We start from the raw sequence: 22,356 nt of genomic DNA, 5'->3' as shown, positions 1-22,356 counted from the left end.
GCGTTGATTATCCTCCCCAAAAATTGGGTTAATTTGTGCCCACTTTAGCATTGTCTGAATTGCAAGCCAAAATCAACTTCAGCTAAAAAAACTAATCCTTTTGACGCAACAAAAGCATTTCAATTGAGCTGTATTCAATATTTTCTTAAAACGAACCTTGGTGATCTGTCGAAGGCTAACTTGAAATGTTACTCTAATTTAAGAGATAACTTTAGAACAGCAGGTTGGTTAAGACATTTAATCATTTACCCTGAGATGGTTGTTTGTGGCTGTTAGAAAGTGGTGTGCCAGTCTCTCCTAAAGGGGTCGAGTAGCTCTTTTCACCACAGTCCCATTGTTAAGGATTGGTGTTCTTTAATAAGGACACTCGTTGATAGTTGCGAGAGAACCAAAAGAGCCTGTTTTTAAAAGGCAACACTGTCTTAGCCTCTACCCGGCTGGCTGTCATAGGTTCCTCCTGCGTCAGATGTTCTGACTCCTAGGTTATTCTGGGGAGCGCGGTGCTCAGCTGCAAGTCGTAAGATCGCAGGAAAACCTTTTCTCTTTTCCTCCTGATAAACAAAGCCCCCCAGGGACGCGAGTACTCTAGTCACAGATAGAGAGAGCCATCGTGACAGGGCCCATGCTCTTTATCATTTTATCTACCCTGACTTTTTTATAGTCGCGGGCCCTTCATGTGACTTTTCCTGGTAGACTTGTGAGCATGTGAAAGGCAAAATGGATTTTTGGACTTCGCAATAGCGCTGGGACTTAGACCAGAGTAATGTTAAGTTGAGCAGGGTTAATGTTTATACTCAGAGAAATTGAGAGAGGAAGTTATTATGGAGCATAGTTTGAAGTGGACCAGTGCTATGCTCTGGCAAGGGGAGGGGGAGGGGGTGATCTGTCATGCCTCTCGTTCACTGTAAATCAGACGTCCATATTTAGTCGGGAGGGAGGGAGGGAGGGAAGGCCTAGCAGTTATGTAAACAAAAGCCTGGGCAGGCAGGGGAGGGATTGCACTGCACTAATGTTTGAGTCCATTAACCACGACTATGATCTTTGGAGAGAGACAGGGCTGTTTTCAAATTAAGGACAGGGTCAGATAGAGCGCTGTCTAGCTTTTTCAGGTGCTCTTATCAGAGCACTTTCTAGAGTCAGTTTTAGTTGTATCCCTGACTAATGGAGAGATAAACCCAGGTTTACTGGCCTCTGCGCTGACCAGTTAGTTTTGTGAGAGGAGGATTGGAACAGCCAAGCTTCACGGTTGATGAGATTCACCAGGACAGCATAGCCAAGCCAGGACATTTAAATTTTTTGCATTTTAGTCATTTAGCAGACATTCTTATCCAGAACGACTTACAGGAGCAATTTGTGTTAAGTACCTTGCTCAAGGGCACATTGACAGATTTTTCACTGAGTCGGCTCAGGGATTTGAACCAGTGACCTTTCGGTTACTGGCCCAACACTTAATCTCTAGGCTACCTGCCACCCCCAGGACAAAGGGACAGAGGGAACCAGGATCAAACAACTGAGTGAAAACGACTGACGCCATGAGTGAAGCGTGCTCTGAGAGCTCTGAGGAGGAGCGGTCCGAAGAACAGTCTGAGGAGGTGCCGGTCAGCAGGCTTCCAGTCATCCAACTCAAGCCCAGATCGCCAGGCACATCCCCCAAGATGTCCCCCCGTGACTCCCCGCTGCTCTTCAGGAAGCTGCTGATGAACCGGAGCATTAGTCTACAGAGGCGCTTCACTCTGGCCCACACTCCCAGGTAGAGACCTCCTTGTGTTCCATGCCTGTTTTATCTGAGCTTGGGGTCCCTCAGGGTTGTGTGACTACCCCGTTGTGTTTAGAGAGCAAACCTTCAAAGGTGGTAGAAGAAAACTCTTCGAGACCCTTTCTAAAGGTGATCTGAAGTTTAAGTCAGCAGTGAGGGTTTTTTATACTGCAGCTAACAATTACTTTTGAAAGTACTGACTTGTGCTGTGCTTGAATAGATGCCTTTGTTGTGTATGAGCAGAATTTCTTCTGGCCTGAGGTGGTCTAAATTAGTCAGAGCCTTGTTTCTTTGTTGTGTTTTGCACATAGTAACTGTTAATTAGAAAAAATATATTATGGATTCTTTAAAGTTAGGAGCTTTCATGAAATGGTTTTACAAGGTCCTCTTCATACACTAGAGTTGTTGTAATAAACAGATTTACACTCAATATTGTGAAATATAAAAGATTTGTTCTCTGGATTTTGCTTGTTTAATTTTTAAAATCTCATCCCCTCTTTAATCTGCACACGTGTCCTTGTTTTTCTTGTGGACTAACAAAACAAATTAGATTAGGTGTTCATGATATTCTTCAAGTAGGGCTCCTGAGTGGCGCATCAGTCTAAGGCACTGCATCTCAGTGCTAGAGATGTCACTACAGACCCTGGTTTGATTCCAGGCTGTGTCACAACCGGCTGCGATTGGTAGTCCAAAAGGGCGGCGCACAATTGGCCCAGCGTTGTCCGGGTTAGGTTTTGGCCGGTTTACGCTGTCATTGTAAATAAGAATTTGTTCTTAACTGACTTGCCTAGTTAAATAAAGTTTTTTTTTAAACTCCCAAGTAAATGTGAATTTAGTCCGTTTTTGGTTGGTCTGCCAAATGCTTATTCATTGGGTGCTCTGCTGAGGTGAAAAAAATATAGGCCAATTATGTAAATTTGCATTAAGCCTACAACATACTATATACATTTACTGAAGATTTGTCGCAATTGTGTGACCGGGGTTTTATTTGTAGTTCAATATACAGTCCTTGAACATGGGCTCACTGATGACAAACTTGCAATATTTCATTTTTATTTATATTTGGTAGTTATTAAGGCAGTTATATATAATTTCAAATATTATATCACATTACATTTCATAACACTTTACCAAACACATTGTGTTCCCTCAGGCCACTACTCTAATACCACATATCTACAATACAACATCCATGTGTACATGTGTGTAGAGTGCGTATGTGTGTCTGTACCTGTGTGTGTCTCTTCACAGTCCCCGCAGTTCCATAAGGTATTTTAATCCGCTTTTTAAATGTGATTCTACTGTTTGCATCTGTTACCTGATGTGGAATAGAGTTCCATGTAGTCATGGCTCTATGTAGTACTGTGCGCCTCCCATAGTCTGTTCTGGACTTGGGGACTGTGAAGAGACCTCTGGTGGCATGTCTTGTGGGGTATGCATGGGTGTCTGAGCTGTGTGCTAGTTTAAACAGACACCTCGGTACATTCAGCGTGTCAACACTTCTTACAAAAACAAGTAGTGATGAAGTCAATCTCTCCTCCAAGAACCTGGTTAGGCCTAAGTTTAAGACTCTCTTTGAAGTTGAGTCGTACAGTATACTCAAGTTCTTCTGCATTGTCAAGTACAAATGTGTTTCTTGACTAGGTGGCTTTTTGTCATACGCGGCGGTTCGTCACCTTTTCTGCTCGGATACTAGAAAGCAACGTGATGCGCGACGTCCCCTGAAAAGGCAGAGCCACGCTCATTCTAGTAGTACTTAATGAGGACAGCTGCCTGATAGGGACGCTTTTCAAGCCCTTCTCTGACTAAGCCTATTGATAGGATTAGTTTAATGACCCTGTTACACCATTCCCACTAGTCATAACCCATGATATTGATGCAAATCAAATATTTACTGTGTTTGTGTTGAAGAGACGAAGCAGCCAGGCCGATTAAAGAGCACTTGACCTTAATTGCGTTGGAGCTAAATAAATGTTTTGTGGGTAGGACAGTTTTTTCAAACAGCAAAACACTCACCGGGTTTTTTTCTCATATGTTTGTGACAGTGTCTGCCTCAGAGGGATGGGTGTTTCCAGTTTATACACCATGTGTGGCTTGTGCAAAGTGCAGTTTAGGAGAACGGAGAAAATTGCACTCATCAACATCACACACACCCTCACAAGAAGTAAGAAGTAAGCACACAGGACTGTTAAAGAGGTGTCTCTGAATTGTTGGAAGCAAAGTAACGTTTTAGCAACCATGAAAAACGTAAAAACCCTGAGACTGTTGACATGGTACAAAACCTTGTCACCTATGTTAGCCTCTAATTTGCATATAAATACACTTTTATTTTATTTTATGGATTCATACATCTTTAATACATTTTATTGGTGGGTTAGGGTTAGGGTTAGGTTTTGCTCAGGCATTTAAACATTACTCCTAATGGTCCTGCCTGTGAGTGTGTGATATAAACCAAGAAAGGCACTCCATCTTTATGGTTTATCTCAGATCTGTCCATCTCATGGAAATTTGGTCTTCTTAAAACTATAATTAGAAAGAGGGGCCATCCTGTAGGGACGGAGCCTTATGAAGGGCCTGAGCCCCTGAGAATGTACAGTGCCCCTAACAACGAGAACGAAACAAACTGCTGGAGATGAGTTATAGCAGGATGGCTGGAAAAGGGGATGAATTAAACAAACTAGCAGTCTGTTGGAAAAACGTACAGACAGGCAGCTTAAGTTTATCAGGGCAGGAGACGATAAATGTTTTAGTTTGAGGGAAATGTTGGAGACCATGTTGGAGGAAACCACAGTAGTTCCTTCCGGTGTAATGTGATGCTTTGTTGTCAAGCATTGTGCTTTATGTTGATTGCATTAGAAAAACGGCTGGACTGACAGGCACTTCCCTAGTAAAAGTGAGTCACAGTAAAAAATAAATGTAAAACGTAATTTCTGAGCGATGAATGAAAGTACTGCACCTCAAACAGTTTTTTAGTTGATTGTTAGAAAAATACCTTTGACTGGGTCAAAGTCAGGTGAGGCATTCCTTTTTTCATAGCATTGATGCTCGTTTCATTAGCAACACATTTCAATCATATGGTACTGTATGTTGTTCAGTCCTGTTGTTTGTCTGGTCTTGAGGATTGTTAAGTGCTGTCTGGCGTTAGCAGGCGTAAATGATCAAGGCCTGACCCCAACGGCATTCACTTTCAAGTGCCTCCAGGTGGTTCAACTCTCCTGCAGTTGCTTTACCCTCTGTATGACACTCAACAGACATGACATAGTGCAAAACCCCACATCCTTGTCCCTTTACACTGAGTGTGCTTAGGTTAATCCTTTTGTTTTGGGGTACGGTTTTTCGTTCTCTGTCTAGGTCACCAGACAGTTGTCTTGAACACAACAGTAGCCTGTTTATAGTAAAGCAAGGCTCTAGGTCTGGTTTTACAAAGCTCCGGGACTGGTTTTACAAGGCTCCGGGTCTGGTTTTACAAGGCTCCGGGTCTGGTATGACAAGGCTCCGGGTTTGGTTTTACAAGGCTCCGGGTCTGGTTTTACAAGGCTCCGGGACTGGTTTTACAAGGCTCCGGGACTGGTTTTACAAGGCTCTGGGTCTGGTTTTACAAGGCTCCGGGTCTGGTTTGACAAGGCTCCGGGTTTGGTTTTACAAGGCTCCGGGTCTGGTTTTACAAGGCTCCGGGACTGGTTTTACAAGGCTCCGGGTCTGGTTTTACAAAGCTTCGGGTCTGGTTTTACAAAGCTCCGGGACTGGTTTTACAAGGCTCCGGGTCTGGTTTTACAAGGCTCCGGGACTGGTTTTACAAGGCTCCGGGTATGGTTTTACAAGGCTCCGGGTCTGGTTTGACAAGGCTCTGGGACTGGTTTTACAAGGCTCCGGGGCTGGTTTTACAAGGCTCCGGGTCTGGTTTTACAAGGCTCTCCGGGTCTGGTTTTACAAGGCTCCGGGTCTGGTTTTACAAGGCTCCGGGACTGATTTTACAAGGCTCCGGGTCTGGTTTTACAAGGCGCTGTGTCTGGTTTTACAAGGCTCTCGGACTGGTTTTACAAGGCTCTGGGACTGGTTTTACAAGGCTTTGCATAGTGTTCCAGTTAGAAACTACATCCGGGCCAATGTTTGAATCATGTTATGGATCAAAATTGTCCCTCGCTTTTGGAAATTGGACAAACAATTAAACAATGTAATGCCTCTAATTTCCACCAGAGGCTGCTATATTATGTATTGTAGATACATATTTTTTGCCTCTGGGCTTATGCTCAGATTGTTGGATTGATGTGTTTCCTTGACAGTAATCCCGTATGTTGCCCACCCATGTCTTAGTCACTCTGGAGCCTCATGCAACATACAGGCCTGCCCTCCTTTGCTGCAAACCAGCTGCAGGAGATATTTGTTTCACGTAAACATTATCTTACTACTGCAGAGGAAGCATGACCATAAACAATATGAGTCTGTTTTCATATGAATAACTTGAGGACTCACAACCAGGGGCACATTCAAGGACATATGAAGAGGGGAAAGATGACTATGCATATACATTGAGTTTACTAAACAGACCTTCCTAAAATTGAGTTGCACCCCCCAACTTAATCTTTTGTCTTGCCCATTCACCCTCATACACAATCCATGTCTCAATCATTCTTTCACCTGTCTCCTCCACTTCATCTACACTGATTGAAGTGGATTTAACAGGTGACATACACTATATATACAAAAGTATGTGTACACCCCTTCAGATTTATGGATTTGGCCATTTCTGCCACACCCGTTGCTGACAGGTTTATAATATCGAGCACACAGCCATGCAATCTCCATAGACAAACACTGTCAGTAGAATGGCCTTACTGAAGAGCTCAGTGACTTTCAACGTGGCACCGTCATAGGATGCCACCTTTCCAACAAGTCAGTTGGCCCTGCTCGTGCTGTAGGTGCTGTTATTGTGAAGTGGAAATGTCTAGGAGCAACAACGGCTCAGCCGTAAGTGGTAGCTCACAAAACGTGACGGCCGAGTGCTGTAGCGTGTAGCGTGCAAAAATCTTCTGTCCCCAGTTGCAACACTCACTACTGAGTTCCAAACTGCCTCTGGAAGAAATGTAGGCACAAGAACTGTTCGCCAGGAGCTTCATGAAATGGGTTTCCATGGCCGAGCAGCTGCACACAAGCCTAAGATGCCAAGCGTCTAGAGTGATGTAAAGCTCACTGCCATTGGACTCTGGAGCAGTGGAAACGCATTCTCTGGAGTGATGAATCAAGCTTCACCATCTGGCATGACAAATCTGAGTTTGGCGGATGCCAGGAGAACGCTACCTGCCCGAATGCGTAGTGCTAACTGTAAAGTTTGGTGGAGGAGGAATAATGGTCTGGGGCTGTTTTTCATGGTTCGGGCTAGGCCCCTTAGTTCCAGTGAAGAGAAATTTTAATGCTACAGCATACAATGACATTCTAAACGATTCTGTGCTTCCAACTTTGTGGCAACAGTTTGGGGAAGGCCCTTTGCTGTTTCAGCATGACAACCTGCTCCCTTTCAATTGCCACCATGGTTATGCACATGCGTTTCATATTTCTTCTGTAAGAAACATTTCTATTTAACCCTATCCATATAGGCCAATTCCCATGAGTGTAAAGGGTTAAACAAGCAGCATTCGCCAGAGTAGCCTGCTCTCAGACTGTGCATATAGAATAAACACGTGCGTCGAAGCTTCTGGACTAGTGCACATAAAAAAAAGACCAGGGAAAAGTCTGATCCGCAGCCGCTCCATAGTTTAAGCACTCAGACAGAACTCCATGTCCATGACACCTCCCCCTCCCATTATCTATTGGATTTTTAAAAAACACAGTTTTATTGAGCTACTGGGGTGAGTTGTCGCTGCCTCATTTGGAAGCAGGTCAGTCCTATGAGTGTGGCTTGTAGCGGAGCTATAGGGAACTAGACGAGGCATCCGTAGAGGACCGCAATGGAAGCTTGCATCTGGGTTTAGAAAAGACCTCTCTTCTCCTGCCTCCCCCTTCACTAGCATAGTCCCGGTAGGCTTCAGCAGTACAACCCGGCCCCTAGCACCATTCAGACTGCTCCAACTTCTCATCTTATGACCCTCTCTCTCCCCCTCTCTCTCCCCCTCTCCCTCTCCCTCTCCCTCTCTCTCTCTCTCTCTCTCTCTCTCTCTCTCTCTCTCTCTCTCTCTCTCTCTCTCTCTCTCTCTCGGCAGAGTTAGTGTTGTTGTCTGTTATTCCAAGGCGGAATAAGTGTTGTTGTTTCTTGTTCCAGGCCAGAGTTTAGTCCCAGCAGTTTCAGAAGAGAGGAGAGTCTGATATAGACGGTTGAGGGGCCACACACTCCTGGGAGCATTTTTGGGATTATTTTCTCTCTGTCTCTCTTGATTTTTATTAAGTTCTTCAAGCTTTTATTTGAACAAAGAAAGAAGCAGCTCTTGGGCTCTAGATCAGCGCAGTATTTGTTTTAAGGCGACTTTTGGACCCTATTTGGAGGACTCTCGCACCCTCCCCCTGTCAGTCCTCTGGCTATTGGGAAGATTGAGTTTGCTGTTAACCTATTTAGGAATGCGAGGAGTAAAAGTGAAAAGTTTATCTCGGCTTCTTGCTGGTGAGCAGAACGGAAAACAAGCAGGGAATTAGCTCCAGACCTGCGCTGACAGCTGATATGAGACACAATTTAAATTGATTTGATTTGGCACGTTGGTAAACTCATATGCTTTCTGAGATGGGCTCCTAACAGGCATCATTCTGCCTTTTTAGGTGTGTTTACACAGAGTTAGGTGAACTTTATCAGTAAAAAAAAAAAAGAGGACATATCCCCACTGCAGGGACCAGAACCTGAAGAACTTTGGTGGCTCAGTTGAGCTTTCTGCTTTTCAATGAAGGCACTACTTTATCATAACATGTTCTTCTTCTCAGGAATTGCATGGAAAACCTGTTATTGACCGTGCAGAACTTGAATTAATCCCTCTTGTGTCTCTGCTAGATGCAGTACATTTTTGTGGACCGATTGTTCTCACAAAGGTGTACCATGTTTAGTTTGTAACTGAACAGTACCAATAGACATTGGACATTCACATTCAACCCAGAAAGGCCACATAAATGTTGCAGTCCGTTCTGTTCATCCCCTGTCATCTGAAGGCTGTTGCGTCTCTGAATTCCACCGGTACCTTTGGCTCTTTGAAGTAGCCGGCCCAATGATGAACAAAGACTCTCGCTTCCCCAGGAAAGCTGTGCATAGCAACCCCTCCTCTCGAAGGCACTCATGCATTGGGTATGTACAGTCCTGTGGTGTAAGCTGTTTGTTGTGATGAGTTACTTGCTGACACAACTCTACTGTGTGTGTGTGTGTGTGTGTACTGTACAAATACCAGGGCTAGAAATTGCCAGGGACCTCAAGATACGATATTATCACAATACTTAGGTGCCGATACAATATGTATTGCGATTCTCACAATTCTCACGATTCTATTATGTATTGCAATTCGATATTACGATTTGATGTTCCAAACATATTGCTCACTGCATGTCTGCTGCAGAGAGATAAGAGAGAGCACGAGAAAATGAGTTTTGATCAATCATGGAAATAAATGTGCTGAAAACATGTTGGCTCACTATTGAAAAAGAAGATGGAGAACAAGCTGTATGATGAGAAATACTGGAGTTTTGGCGCAGGTACTGCCGATTGCGCTCTTAGAAAAAAAGGGTGCTATCTAGAACCTAAAATGCTTCTTTGGCTGTCCCCATAGGAGAACCCTTTGAAGAACCCTATTTGGTTCCAGGTAGAACACTTTTTGGTTCCATTTAGGACCCTTTCCACAGAGGGTTCTGCATGGAACCAAAAAGACTTATCCTATGGGGACAGCCGAATAACTATTATGGAACCCTTATTTCTAAGAGTGTAGCGCTAGCTAACGCTACCTAGCAACAAAACAACATTTTACAAATCGATACTTGGAGTCAAAGTATCGATATAATATGGTAAAAAAATGATATCGCAGTATGTAACTGTATCGATCCCCCCATCACTAACAAATACTAGACTGTATGTTCTCTATTATAAGTTGTTTTCATATTCATTACGCATGACAAATTATTACATTTTTATCCCTGTAACCAGTAAGACATAATTAATTATCATTAAATAAGGATAGTGATTATGAATTAATCCTTAATAATGATTGTTTTATGTGTTGCCTCTTTTTTTACCTGTTGTTGGTGATACCAAAGGGTTTCTAATGTAGTGGATAGTAAACTTTCATAAGGTTATCATCGAGGAATATTATTGAGAAGTAGACTCCCCCCCCCAAATCATTGTATCTTTTAACAACCAAAGTTTCACTGCTGTACAGAAGTGCTATCCCTAACAGTTCTAACATATTGCACTTGTCTACATTTGGTTTCAGTTGTATCACTTTGTGCTCACTTTGTGCTCACTTTGTGCTTTTTGCCTTTCAGGGAAGTTGTGATATGCCACGGGATTGTTATTTATAGTAACATACTCAGCATTTTAGTTGGTGCTAAAACACCCTGAAGTGGGTGACAAGAGAAGCCAATGTTGATGCCAAAGCTCTGTCATTTGGTGGTGTTGCTATTCTTTGTTTAGTTTCAGCAGTTTTCTGTGGTGTGTTTTCAATGTTTTTATAGAGTATTTTGGAGTGTTGAGCATTTTGTTATGTTCTAGGGCATTTTGTGATGGCACTGTAATCTGGCTGTGGTGCGTTTTGTAGTTTGACTATGGTGCGTTTTGTAGTTTGGCTGTGGTGTGTTTTGCTGTGGTGCGTTTTGTAGTTTCACTATGCTGCGTTTTGTAGTTTGGCTGTGGTGCGTTTTTGCTGTGGTGCTTTTTGTTGTTTTCGCCGTGGTGCATTTTGTAGTTCTGGGTGTCCCACCCTGAGGGCGCTGGGACCGGGGTATCGATGGCACAGCCAGTGTCCATTGATGTCTTTCCTTGGGGGGCGATGGGCCGCAGCCAAGCAGAGTCACGATGATCAGACATGCCATGATCCCATATGAGGATAGACCCCTTCACCATACACACACACACACACACACACACACATACACACACACACACACACACACACACACACACACACACACACACACACACACACACACACACACACACAATGAGGGTTAGCCATAGTGTCACACTAAAGTAGTCAGAATTGTCAGGTAACTATAACATTGATAATATTTGGGGGGGGGTTACATATACAGCAGTTACCCATTTCAAATCCCCAAGTTTTCCAAGAAAATATATTGATACTGGTTTATTAACTAAATAATAAAATAATAAAAAGCCAACGTTGAAATGACATATAACCTAATCCATTGTTCCAAAATTCACATTTTCACTATAAATTAGAGACATGAAAATATGATGGGGGAGCTTTAGTAACTCTGTCTTTTGATCTCAGTCTTACCCCTTTGCCTCCAAGCAGTCCTCCAGCTGTGATTATGGCACAATCATATGAGCAGATCAAAGACAGAGATCTAGCGCACAGACAACAGAACAGAACACTCGCCCATAATATGACCAGATTAGTATCGCCACATGTCTTGCCGCATGTCTCGCCAACCCGTTCCAAAGTGGAGTTCATGTAGGGATTAGGGAAGTCTAAATTGGTGTCATAGGAAACATTTTAATCTACAAAGATTCTCGTAGTCTGTGACAGAGTTTTACAACAGAGTTAACAGAGAGTTATTCCGCAACAATACATGGTATTATTTTATAGTTGTTCATGAGAGTAACTATTATTCATGGGTCTATTTAACTATGTAATAGTGCTGTTCATGAGAATAGCTATTATTCATGGCTCTATTTAACTATGTAATCTTGTTGTTCATGAGAATAACTATTATTCATGGCTCTATTTAACTATGTAATAGTGCTGTTCATGAGAATAACTATTATTCATGGCTCTATTTAACTATGTAATCGTGCTGTTCATGAGAATAACTATTATTCATGGCTCTATTTAACTAGGTAATAGTGCTGTTCATGAGAATAACTATTATTCATGGCTCTATTTAACTATGTAATAGTGCTGTTCATGAGAATAACTATTATTCATGGCTCTATTTAACTATGTAATCGTGTTGTTCATGAGAATAACTATTATTCATGACTCTATTTAACTATGTAATAGTGCTGTTCATGAGAATAACTATTATTCATGGCTCTATTTAACTATGTAATCTTGTTGTTCATGAGAATAACTATTATTCATGACTCTATTTAACTATGTAATAGTGCTGTTCATGAGAATAACTATTATTCATGGCTCTATTTAACTATGTAATCTTGTTGTTCATGAGAATAACTATTATTCATGGCTCTATTTAACTATGTAATAGTGCTGTTCATGAGAATAACTATTATTCATGGCTCTATTTAACTATGTAATAGTGCTGTTCATGAGAATAACTATTATTCATGGCTCTATTTAACTAGGTAATAGTGCTGTTCATGAGAATAACTATTATTCATGGCTCTATTTAACTATGTAATAGTGCTGTTCATGAGAATAGCTATTATTCATGGCTCTATTTAACTATGTAATCGTGTTGTTCATGAGAATAACTATTATTCATGGCTCTATTTAACTATGTAATAGTGCTGTTCATGAGAATAACTATTATTCATGGCTCTATTTAACTATGTAATCGTGTTGTTCATGAGAATAACTATTATTCATGGCTCTATTTAACTATGTAATAGTGTAGTTCATGAGAATAACTATTATTCATAGTAAATCAGTCATGCATGTCGATTATAGAGTTATAGTGTACATGTTCAGGGAAAGCGCCATATAGGGTGACTTAATAATGGGTTGGTTTATCCTTTGTTTTGTTTGCCACTGGAGCCTACTTCTCTCTGCCCTGCATGTCATAATAGAACTCTGCTGGCTTCAGAAATCTTTAGCCCCCAATAGTGACAATCCCTCTGAACACACAGCCGAGACAAAGCAGTCTGTGATTTTCGAGATGTGCTCCCAACCCATCACAATAGAAGCTCATCAGCTTGTTCTGGTAGTACCAGGCCACCATTCATCTCTGTAACATTTGGTATCAGGACACCATTACGACTTGGAGACATCACTGGCATCATTTTTCTAGCAGAGATGGATTAGATTCACTACAGTTCGACACCATTCAAGTCAACTAACAATACATTGATGGTATATTAACGAGGTGCAATGGAATAGACAGTTATTCGTTCTGGTATGAAAGGAATGTTTGGATTCCTAATAATGAATTGCCTTAGTACATTCTGTGTTCTACGTCTATGAGCTAGGCCTAAGGGCCATAGTTCTCTAGCGGAGAAGTTTTAGCGAGGATCTGATTAGGGGTGTTAATAAGAGATATCTAGGGTGTCAAGTGAGGTAACACAATTACAGGACAACAGTGTCAGTGTCCACAGGTTCCCAAAATAGCCCCCAGCCCAGAATAGTCGATAAGCACTGCTGTGGCTGGGCACTGTCCATGTGCGTCAATGCTCTGCTCCATATTTTCAGCATGACTGATTTCCCCAATCACCCCCCCGCCCCCCTTCCCAAAGCACATCGATCCAGTCCAGCGTGGCTGTTGCCTGGCCTGGGCCAACTCTGGCTGTCACCGCGCCAAGCCGCCGCTTCCAAGCCTCCCTCTTTACCTCCCTATTGTCCAGACCCAGGTCACATCAATGAACCACAATTAAACCAGGCCCAGTCTGGGCCTGTCATTAAGACATTGTGGCAAATGTCTTTCAGTTCATATTTTACACCGTGTCGACTGAGAATTTATTGAATTTATTAAGTTGAATTGTTTTGGGTCATATTTTGATGACGATAGCGTGATTGGTTACAACTAATTTAGAGCATTTAGTAAATTGCCTTCATACGATTCGTAATGTTTAAGGAGGATTTTGTCCTGATAGGTGTCAGAGGGATCTAATGCCTTGCTTTGTAGTGTTCTAACAAGGTATTAAGCCCTATCTGTTCGGTCCTGACCTGAGCTCTGTATTGAAGTCTGTTCTCTCTCACATGGCATGTGGTTGTTGCCCTGGGTGTTGTGGAAGTATCAGGGCACCAGGACTTGTTTGCGACCACTAGAGGGAGGAAGTGTCTAGCTTTTGCATGGAGACTGGCTGAGCAAAGGAACAGTGGTTGGGAACAAACTTGTGAGGATTATTCCTCGTTTTGTTATCAAGCACTCATCAAATCAAATCAACGTTTATTGGTCACGTAGCCAGATTTGCAGATGTTATCGCAGGTGCAGCAAAATTCTTGTGTTTCTCGCTCTAACAGTTCAGTAATACCTAACAACATATACTGTATATTTTGTTAAACAATACACACATAATCCAGATTTTTTATATTTTTTTATATAGAATGAGCCATGACTAGAATACAATATATACATAGAAAGTGGGTGAAACAGTGCGCAAACTGTCGTGCACAAACACATAAACTTGAAAATACACACATACCTAGCCATGGTGTAATCTCAGTGTGCCTGGCCATGCTTCAGGGGTGATACAGTGACGTGGGGACTGTGACTGTGCATGCCTGGGCCAGATAGGGTTACATAGAGGAGGGCTCCAGACCAGGGCGGGGCCGGGTTAGGTTATGTAGCCCACTCCTGACGAGTCCTCAGGCCACTCTGAGAACCCCTATCACTGACAGACGGCAGTTTATGATTCATACGGTGACACACTGATACCCCACCAGAGTACATGCCATAACATAACATTTGATGTCCCTGAGACATATATATAGGCTTTGGCAAGTACCATACTCGAGCAGGTTCACTCCTAGCTGGGTGACAACCGTTTTGGCTTCTTTTTTTAAGTCAACACGTGTAGCTAATATAATGGGTGCTGTGACAAAACTCTCCCTCTATCCTTTCAGTGTTTCCCCCTGCGCTCATTTTTTTTCGGGCATAATCCGATTTGTGTCATTGTTTCCTTTGGCTGTTTATGTTAATGGTGTCTATGCATGGCACCAAATGTTACTTTTCAACTTGAGCAGGTCCATTAGTTTTGACGTATGGGGATGTTGTTGGCCCATGCAGCCAGCGTTGCGGCTGCCCCAGACAGACACATCACCATTGAGTCTGGCTCATGCGGGCCAACTGTAGCGTTCCCTAGGTTACTGACCAATGCCTATAGACCAAACACTGAGACAAGTTCTACTGTTCACTCTTAAGCTATTTAGTAATCAGGTGATTTGACAATATTAAAATGAAGACAGAAAAAGACTGACTTGATACTTGATGTTCTACTTTTCACTTGGTGGAATGCCTAATGTAGTCTGACTCAGCTTGTCAGAGTTTGTGACAATAATAGTCTGCCTTTTTTATCTAGACCGGTCAACATAGCTCCAATGTTCTGTTCTAGAACCATTGTTTCAGGACAAATGGGAAGACGTTGACCAGACCTAAATACTGGAATCTGGCTTTCCTCAGATGTCCACCAGCTTCCAGGATTGTGACGTGGAGCCAGAGTCCTCCCCAAGCCCTTTATAATGCAGAAATTGGAGAGGATAGGAGCCCAGTGTGTATTCACACCACAAGAAGAGGCCAGAAATAATGTATTTGACCTTGCACTTCTAGCTCCTTATTCATCTTCTTTGATTACTTTATTTTTGCTCTGTGGTGAAATAAGTCCAAATATTATTTTTTTCATTTATAGAATATTGCTCTGCGAAAAGGCCATCTGGTACATCTCACATCCCAAGAACGCAGTAATGTTTTTTTGTCCACTAATATGCTAGTAATAGGCCCACCTGCCAAAGCACAAGTCATTGTGCTGATTAACTCATAACCAGTGCTTTGGCAAAAGGGCTCTCAAACAGAGTAAATATAGTGGCGTCCATTTTACATGATTAATGTGAATACAGCAACCCGATAGATAGATATGAGGAAGACACGTGGGGGTAATTGCCAATAATACCCTGTTGCAAAAGACTTACATTCTCAGAATGTGTTTTAATGTATCTGTAGGCCTCGTTCTTGTTGAGGAGAAAAGAGCTGTTGACAGGACTGCAGTGGAAATAATTACTCATTTTTTCTTTTACATATCTGATTTCACATTATTCCAAGTAGTGCTTTTGTTATCTCTGAATACTTAGACAATGAGATGTTTTTGTCTGCTTCATCACTTTTTTATATTTGCCACAACATTTATAGTCGATTCCATACATTATTGTATCACATTCATAGAATTTAACTTTAGGGCTCATATGTGGTCTACTGTCAAAAACGTTCCGCTGTAAATTCTCCTATTAGGACTAGAGTGGGTCAGCCGGGTAAGGTTTCGTATTTCGAAAACATTTAAGTTTTAGAGTAAAGTTTGTGCAATTTTACAAATTTTGCCAAGGGGGTAGAGAAAATGTTGCAGTTTTAAAGCAAGTTTGCTGCCATTCTGTACATTTTTCCATGGGGCGTGATGTCAAATTCAGTTTTTTATATGATATTTGAGTGAGAGTGACAAACAAAATCAACGGGGGCCCCACGATCGGTAATTTGACCATGATTACTACAAGTTTAGATTGCTGGCTGCTACACTAACTTACCAATGTAAATAATGTTAGCTGACATGGGCTAATTGACTGACTATCAGTGACTGACATAAGAGAAAAACTGATGCACAACCAAATTTTAAAATTGCACCTGGTGTATTTTACTATTTTACCTAGCAACAGTAAGTTGAAGACCCCGAATGAGCTAGTTGCCCATCCCTGGTCAAAACCACAAGTCATTCCTTAGGAAGACCTGTGCCCTAGGAGGTACTAAGTAACCCCATCATGATACTCCCTTCCTGTTATGACTCACTACCTATCCTTTGGGCAACCAGAAAACAGCCATCCTTCCCCACCTCACCAAACCCTCTGCTACATCACACCATCCAAAACCGGAAAACGTCCTTCTCCCTACATCCAGTCACGCTGCAGCTGCAATGTATCGATAGCCCTGTGTTTCTATTATTATTAGCAGCTCGTTATGTCCATTTTAATATCGAGGAATACTTCACTTTTTCTGGTCATAGGAATAACTCCGGAAATAATATGTTTACTGTGCCCAATGAGAGAACATCGAAGAATGTTGTGCTCTGATGTTATCTGCAGGATGTTGTTCCTATTAATTACTACATTGATGTATTAGGAGCTAAACTAACTCACACCGCACTCCATAAGCGCTTCAGTCTCGTGGAAGTGCAACAAAGGGTTAATGTGTCAGACATTCTGAGGAGGCTGGAACCATGCTCCTTGGGGCCACGCCCCGTTTCTTAGCCATGACCTCACAGTGAAACTTGCTCCCTGTCTAGCACACACACACACACACACACACACACACACACACACACACACACACACACACACACACACACACACACACACACACACACACACACACACAGAGAGAGAGAGAGAGAGAGAGAGAGAGAGAGAGAGAGAGAGAGAGAGAGAGAGAGAGAGAGAGAGAGAGAGAGAGAGAGAGAGAGAGAGAGAGAGAGAGAGAGAGAGAGAGAGAGAGAGAGAGAGAGAGAGAGAGAGAGAGAGAGAGAGAGAGAGACACACCCTCGCTCTCTCATAGGGTTAGAGTGGCAGGCTGGCACACAGGAACCACTGCTTCCAGTCCTGTAGGACTACACAGGGACAGGAGTCAGTGCAGAGTTTAAGTTCTAACAACCAGAGGGAAACAGATAGAAGACGATAACGGTGTTCCGTTTGTAAACCTGAAGAAACCTGAAACATGGACAGAAGTACCGAGACTGAGAGCCACTGAGAACAAATGGAGAAATTGACAGCCGGCAGAGTCTGCGTTTTCTGGCTTTGCTTCAAGAACCCATCCATGTGCTTTTGTCATTGATGTTTCATATCAACGCTGAAGAAAAGAACTAGAAGAATCTAGGTGCTTGAAGAACAGATAAAATGCACATTTCTACCATTATTATCCTCCCTATGTTTTGGAGCCCGGGGCATAGCTTCTGCCTTAGAGGTGATAAGAACCAAGGGTGATTGCAGAAGAGTTGGCCCTCCTGACAGAACAAGAAAGAGACCATGGGTTGTACAGGGATGACAACTTGAGATGACAACCTGGGAAGAAGCACCAAGAGAAAAAGAAAAGAGCGAAAGAGAGGGAGAGAGAAAAGGAAGGTGAAAAATGAGTGTGCCAAGGAACTGTGGATTCTATTTCTCCGCTGATCGCTCTTTCCAAGCGCGGAACGGGAATGTCTGTGGATCGCCCTGTTCCGTCAACAGGCCTATTGACATCATACAAAAACGCAGGCGGTAATATGCTAAACAAATCTACATTTTGTTGCCTTGCCATTTGTATGCTGCTGTAGAATGCACTATTTGGAGTGGTATCATTAAAATTGATACAATGACTCAAAGTTGAAAGTTACCATAATGGCTGTTGAGATGACTCCAAAGAAGCCGTTTCTGTGATTACAAAGATATATCCCAGATATCCCAGGTTTCTTTATCATCACAGGCCTACTGTATATGAAATTAAATACTAAGGGGTTTCTTTGTGAAATGGAGAATATCTATTTTCTGTGATCTTGATCCATCTAATCAATGGGATACTGTAGCAGTAAAAATGTCCCCCAACAATTTCCAAATGAACTACTACTCTATCATGTATTCTCCATTATGAGTCTAACTGATTAGATAGCTGTTCAGCTTCATGGGATCATTCAAAAAACGCATACTGTAGCCTACAGCGATATCGCTTCAAGGATGTCCTCCTACATTAGATATGTATGTTCAACATTAAAACAGTAGCCTTGTGCATAACAGTCGAGGCTGTGGGAGAACAAGTCACACACACACACACACGCGCACACACACACACATGCGCACGCACGCACGCACGCACACACACACTCACACACACACACATATATACTGTAGATACAGTACACACACACACACACACACACACATATATACTGTATATACAGTACACACACACTCACATCTATGGACATACTGTTCAACAAAGCTCTCCATCGACTCTAATGAATCTCCTCACAGGGCTCAAGAAGTTGGAGAATCTTTATGTCACATATAATCAATCCTCAATGCCAGTAGGGAGTGAGGAAATCGAGACATAAAGACATGTTTACATTTCATTCCTCTGACCCTTTTCTCATGCCTGATCTATGTTTATCAGATATAATGCAGAACATTTGGGAGTATGGGAGTCAGAGGGCAGGGAAATCACTGGCCTCTTGTATCTCCTCAACGATATCATTACAGATTTTTTTTCTCTTCACAATTTGGATAGAGAATGTATTTTGTTCCCCCCAAAAAATATGTAGGATATGCCCGAACAATAACCAACAACTGTGTGAAATTCTGGAATGAAAGTACTTGTATATTTAATTCAGTTGGATGGTTTAGGCTTAGAGTCTACTGGAAAAAGCAATCGCACTTGTACTGTACCAGAGCTTTTCCTACCAGTGAGAACAGCCCACTCGTTTTTTTCACCCTCCTGTGCTGTATGACCACAAGATGGGCCACTGAAGGGAATTATAGAACAAGGGGACTCCTGCGAGCTTCTGAATAACTCCCCGACCCAGCCTTGCTCCCCAGAGAGCAAAATGGCTTCCTGACTGTGAGTAATCTCCCGTGGGCAGATTCTGTGTGTAGATTGAAGGGATGAGATGGGTGAGATAAAGAGCAGTATTAGTTCCAGTTTTGGGGTTTTCTTCACGGGTTATTTGGATGAATCGGGGTTAGTCGAAGGAGGTGCTTAAACTGCTTTGCCTCGAGTGCTTCACGCAGATCGGAAGAGGGGGGGGGGGGCATTGGCTGAGAGTTTCCTTTTGCAAGGGTGGAGACTTTGTTTTTTTTTGCGTGAACTCTCCATTTCAAACATATATGAACACAAAAGTTAAACACGCAGCGGACCAAATTACGCAAGATTTTACTTCTGGGTTAAACAGAGATTAGACTGTGAGAGGCTAGCTGCCAGTCTGGTGCTCTATCATTAGTGGGCCGAGGGCGATCGATACCACAACCCAAATAAAGAAGCTTCCTGTTGTTGTTGTAACCGGTCTCCGCGGGCCGCTTCATCGCCTGCCTTTTAGCTGTCTGCTCTGGAGGAGTAGGGCTTTAAGTGTGGCCTTCTGTATGTGGTTGTTGGTGCATATGGACCTGCTTAATAATCAATTTGCCTGTTGGAGAACCTAGGAACACATGATTTAAATGGTTCCAGCTGTCTAAGTGAGCAAAAATGATAATCCGTCAAACGTCTGAAAAGCCTTTCATCTGTGGAGGGTGTTATATGCTGGCTACCTGGTAATCTAATCCCTCATCACCTGCAAGAGTGCCTATGTCAAATCACCAAGAGCTTTACTCTTTACTTGGAGTGACCCTCTCAGCCCAATCTATTCTCATAAAGAAGCGTACAAAGTGTCATTATTAAAGCAGCTGGAGAGGGAGATACATGGTTTTACACTACGGGTCAGGCACTCCCTCACATACACTCACCGGACAGATTATTAGGAATTAGTACCGGGTCATTATTTGGGGCATTCTACAAGATGTCGGAAAGGTTCCACAGGGATGTTGGTCCATGCTGACGCGATGGCATCACGCAGTTGCTGCATATTTTGGAGGCGGTACATTCATGCTGCAAACAGTCCGTTCCATCTCATCTGAAAAAGACGCCCTGTCGGGTTGAGGTCTGAAGACTGCGCAGGTCACTCAAGTAAACTGAACGTGCTGTCATGTTCCAGGCAATGTTTTTGCGCTCCTCAATTGTCCAGTGTTGGCTATCGCGTGCCCACTGGAGCCGCCTCTTCTTGTTTTTAGCTGATAGGAGTGGAACCCGGTGTGGTCGTCTGCTGCAATAGCCCATGCGTGACAAGGACCGACGAGTTGTGTGTTCCGAGATGCCGTTCTGCTCACCACTGTTGCACTGGGCCGTTACTTGTCTGTTTTTGGTCTACTTGTTTGTGTAACGGATGTGAAATGGCTAGCTAGTTAGCAGGTACGCGCTAGTAGCGTTTCAATCAGTTACGTCACTTGCTCTGAAACCTATTAGTAGTGTTAGTAGTGTTGCACAAATCATAACATTCTCCTTCCACCTCTCTCATCAACTAACTGTTTTCGCCACAGGACTGCCGCTGACTGGATGTGTTTGTCGCACCATTCTCTGTAAGCCCTAGACACTGTTGTGCGTGAAAAGCCCAGGAGGGCGGCCATTTCTGAGATACTGGATCCAGCGCCCCTTACCGACGATCATACCACGCTCAAAGTCACTTAGGTGATTCGTTTTGACAATTTTAACGTTCAATAAAACAGTAACTGAATGCCTTGATGCCAACTTTGTCTGTAGGACCGATACATTTTCGTGAACGGGTGGTGTACCTAATAAACTGGCCAGTGAGTGTATATTGTCCGTATGGGTGCATCTTCAGACATAAGCAGAGAGGCTTGTGAGGAGTGGAACTGTAAGGGGAGGATGGATACAAATGAGTCTGACGTCAGACACCGGTCTAGCACCCCACCGGTCTCGGTTAAGATTTGACTATCTCTGATTTACAGTTGAGACATTCCGCTCTACCGCACCGAAATTAGATACATCTTTTTTTATCTTATATTTTTGATTCAGTTGACTGAATTTAGTTGACTGAGAGCAGGTTCTCATTTACAGCATCAACTTGGGGAATAGTTACAGTGGAGATATGTCATGTTATGCTAGATTTTATGTTTCCTATGATGTTATGATGAGGTGAGGTATGAGTAGGAAAGATATATAAGTGTTGGGCACATCTGCTTCCCTACATAACACCTTTTTTTCTTGAAGAAAGCTCTGGTAGCATACTTCAGCTGATCGTGGGGGAGATATTTTGTGTTATTCGTAGAACCTAGTAGCCTATCACCAGTTTTTTCAAAGATAGGAAAGAAGATAAGAATTTCCTGGAATTCCAGAGTGAATCCTGGCGATTCACTGTCATGGTCTGTGAACATTCAGTTTATGATACATGGATCAATCTCAATCTATTCATTTCAAAATCTTTTTTTTTTTTAAACAGACACAGGCTGTACATTTACGTCTGTGGTTGATTTGCATACATAAGCAAACCATCGTAGAAATTGATTTCGAGAAGCACACCATTACCCTTTAAAAACCTTGTTACCAGCCGCAGTAATATGCTTGAGGGAGGCAGGCGAGCAGTCACAGTGTATCCTCACTTTAAATTGAAGGCGAAAAGCCAGTTGATTAAATCCATTAGTTGATTAAATCTGTTTTAGCCACGCCGTCCATCCTCTGTTGCCTCCACCATTCAGACCCAGCTGTCTGTCGAAGGCCCTTTCATTTCATTTCCCTCAACACTCAAGTAAAAGGCCAAGTTAAAAAATGAAGCGGCAATGACATTTATGCAAGTAATGGCACGGGGGGGGGAAGGGAGGGGAGTGGAAACATTTAATGGAGCCTAAGGATTATTTCTAAATGAGACATTGACACAACACACGTATGAGCTTTGTGTGTCTGCTCCGTCTGCTTGGTGTCGGACCGGAGGTTTGATTTATGTGTTATGTAATTTCATGTGAGTAAACGGTTTGGGGCACAGACAGTTTTGGCTAGGGGTAAGTGAATGAGGTAAT

At 42.7% G+C, this 22,356-nt stretch overlaps 1 protein-coding gene across 7 annotated transcripts in view; it reads left to right on the top strand.

Annotated features, from left to right (window-relative positions):
* The first annotated feature begins 1,033 nt into the window (after positions 1-1,033).
* The window catches only part of LOC129814311 (cAMP-specific 3',5'-cyclic phosphodiesterase 4D-like), a 57,297-nt gene continuing 35,974 nt past the window's right edge, over positions 1,034-22,356 (top strand). For 4 of the 7 annotated variants that reach the window (XM_055867361.1, XM_055867360.1, XM_055867358.1 and 1 more), the window contains exon 1: positions 1,034-1,750. In XM_055867361.1, the coding sequence (XP_055723336.1) occupies positions 1,533-1,750 (218 nt within the window). In that variant the 5' untranslated portion in view covers positions 1,034-1,532. Of the gene's footprint in view, positions 1,751-7,957; positions 9,015-17,328; positions 18,022-22,356 lie in introns of those variants that run through there. The other 3 variants (XM_055867364.1, XM_055867362.1, XM_055867363.1) reach the window with 3 other exon arrangements.

The sequence above is a fragment of the Salvelinus fontinalis genome, chromosome 17, assembly GCF_029448725.1.
Source record: "Salvelinus fontinalis isolate EN_2023a chromosome 17, ASM2944872v1, whole genome shotgun sequence".
Lineage (NCBI taxonomy): Eukaryota > Metazoa > Chordata > Actinopteri > Salmoniformes > Salmonidae > Salvelinus > Salvelinus fontinalis.
The sequence above is the reverse complement of the archived record's forward strand: the minus strand, read 5'-3'. Positions and strand labels throughout refer to the sequence as shown.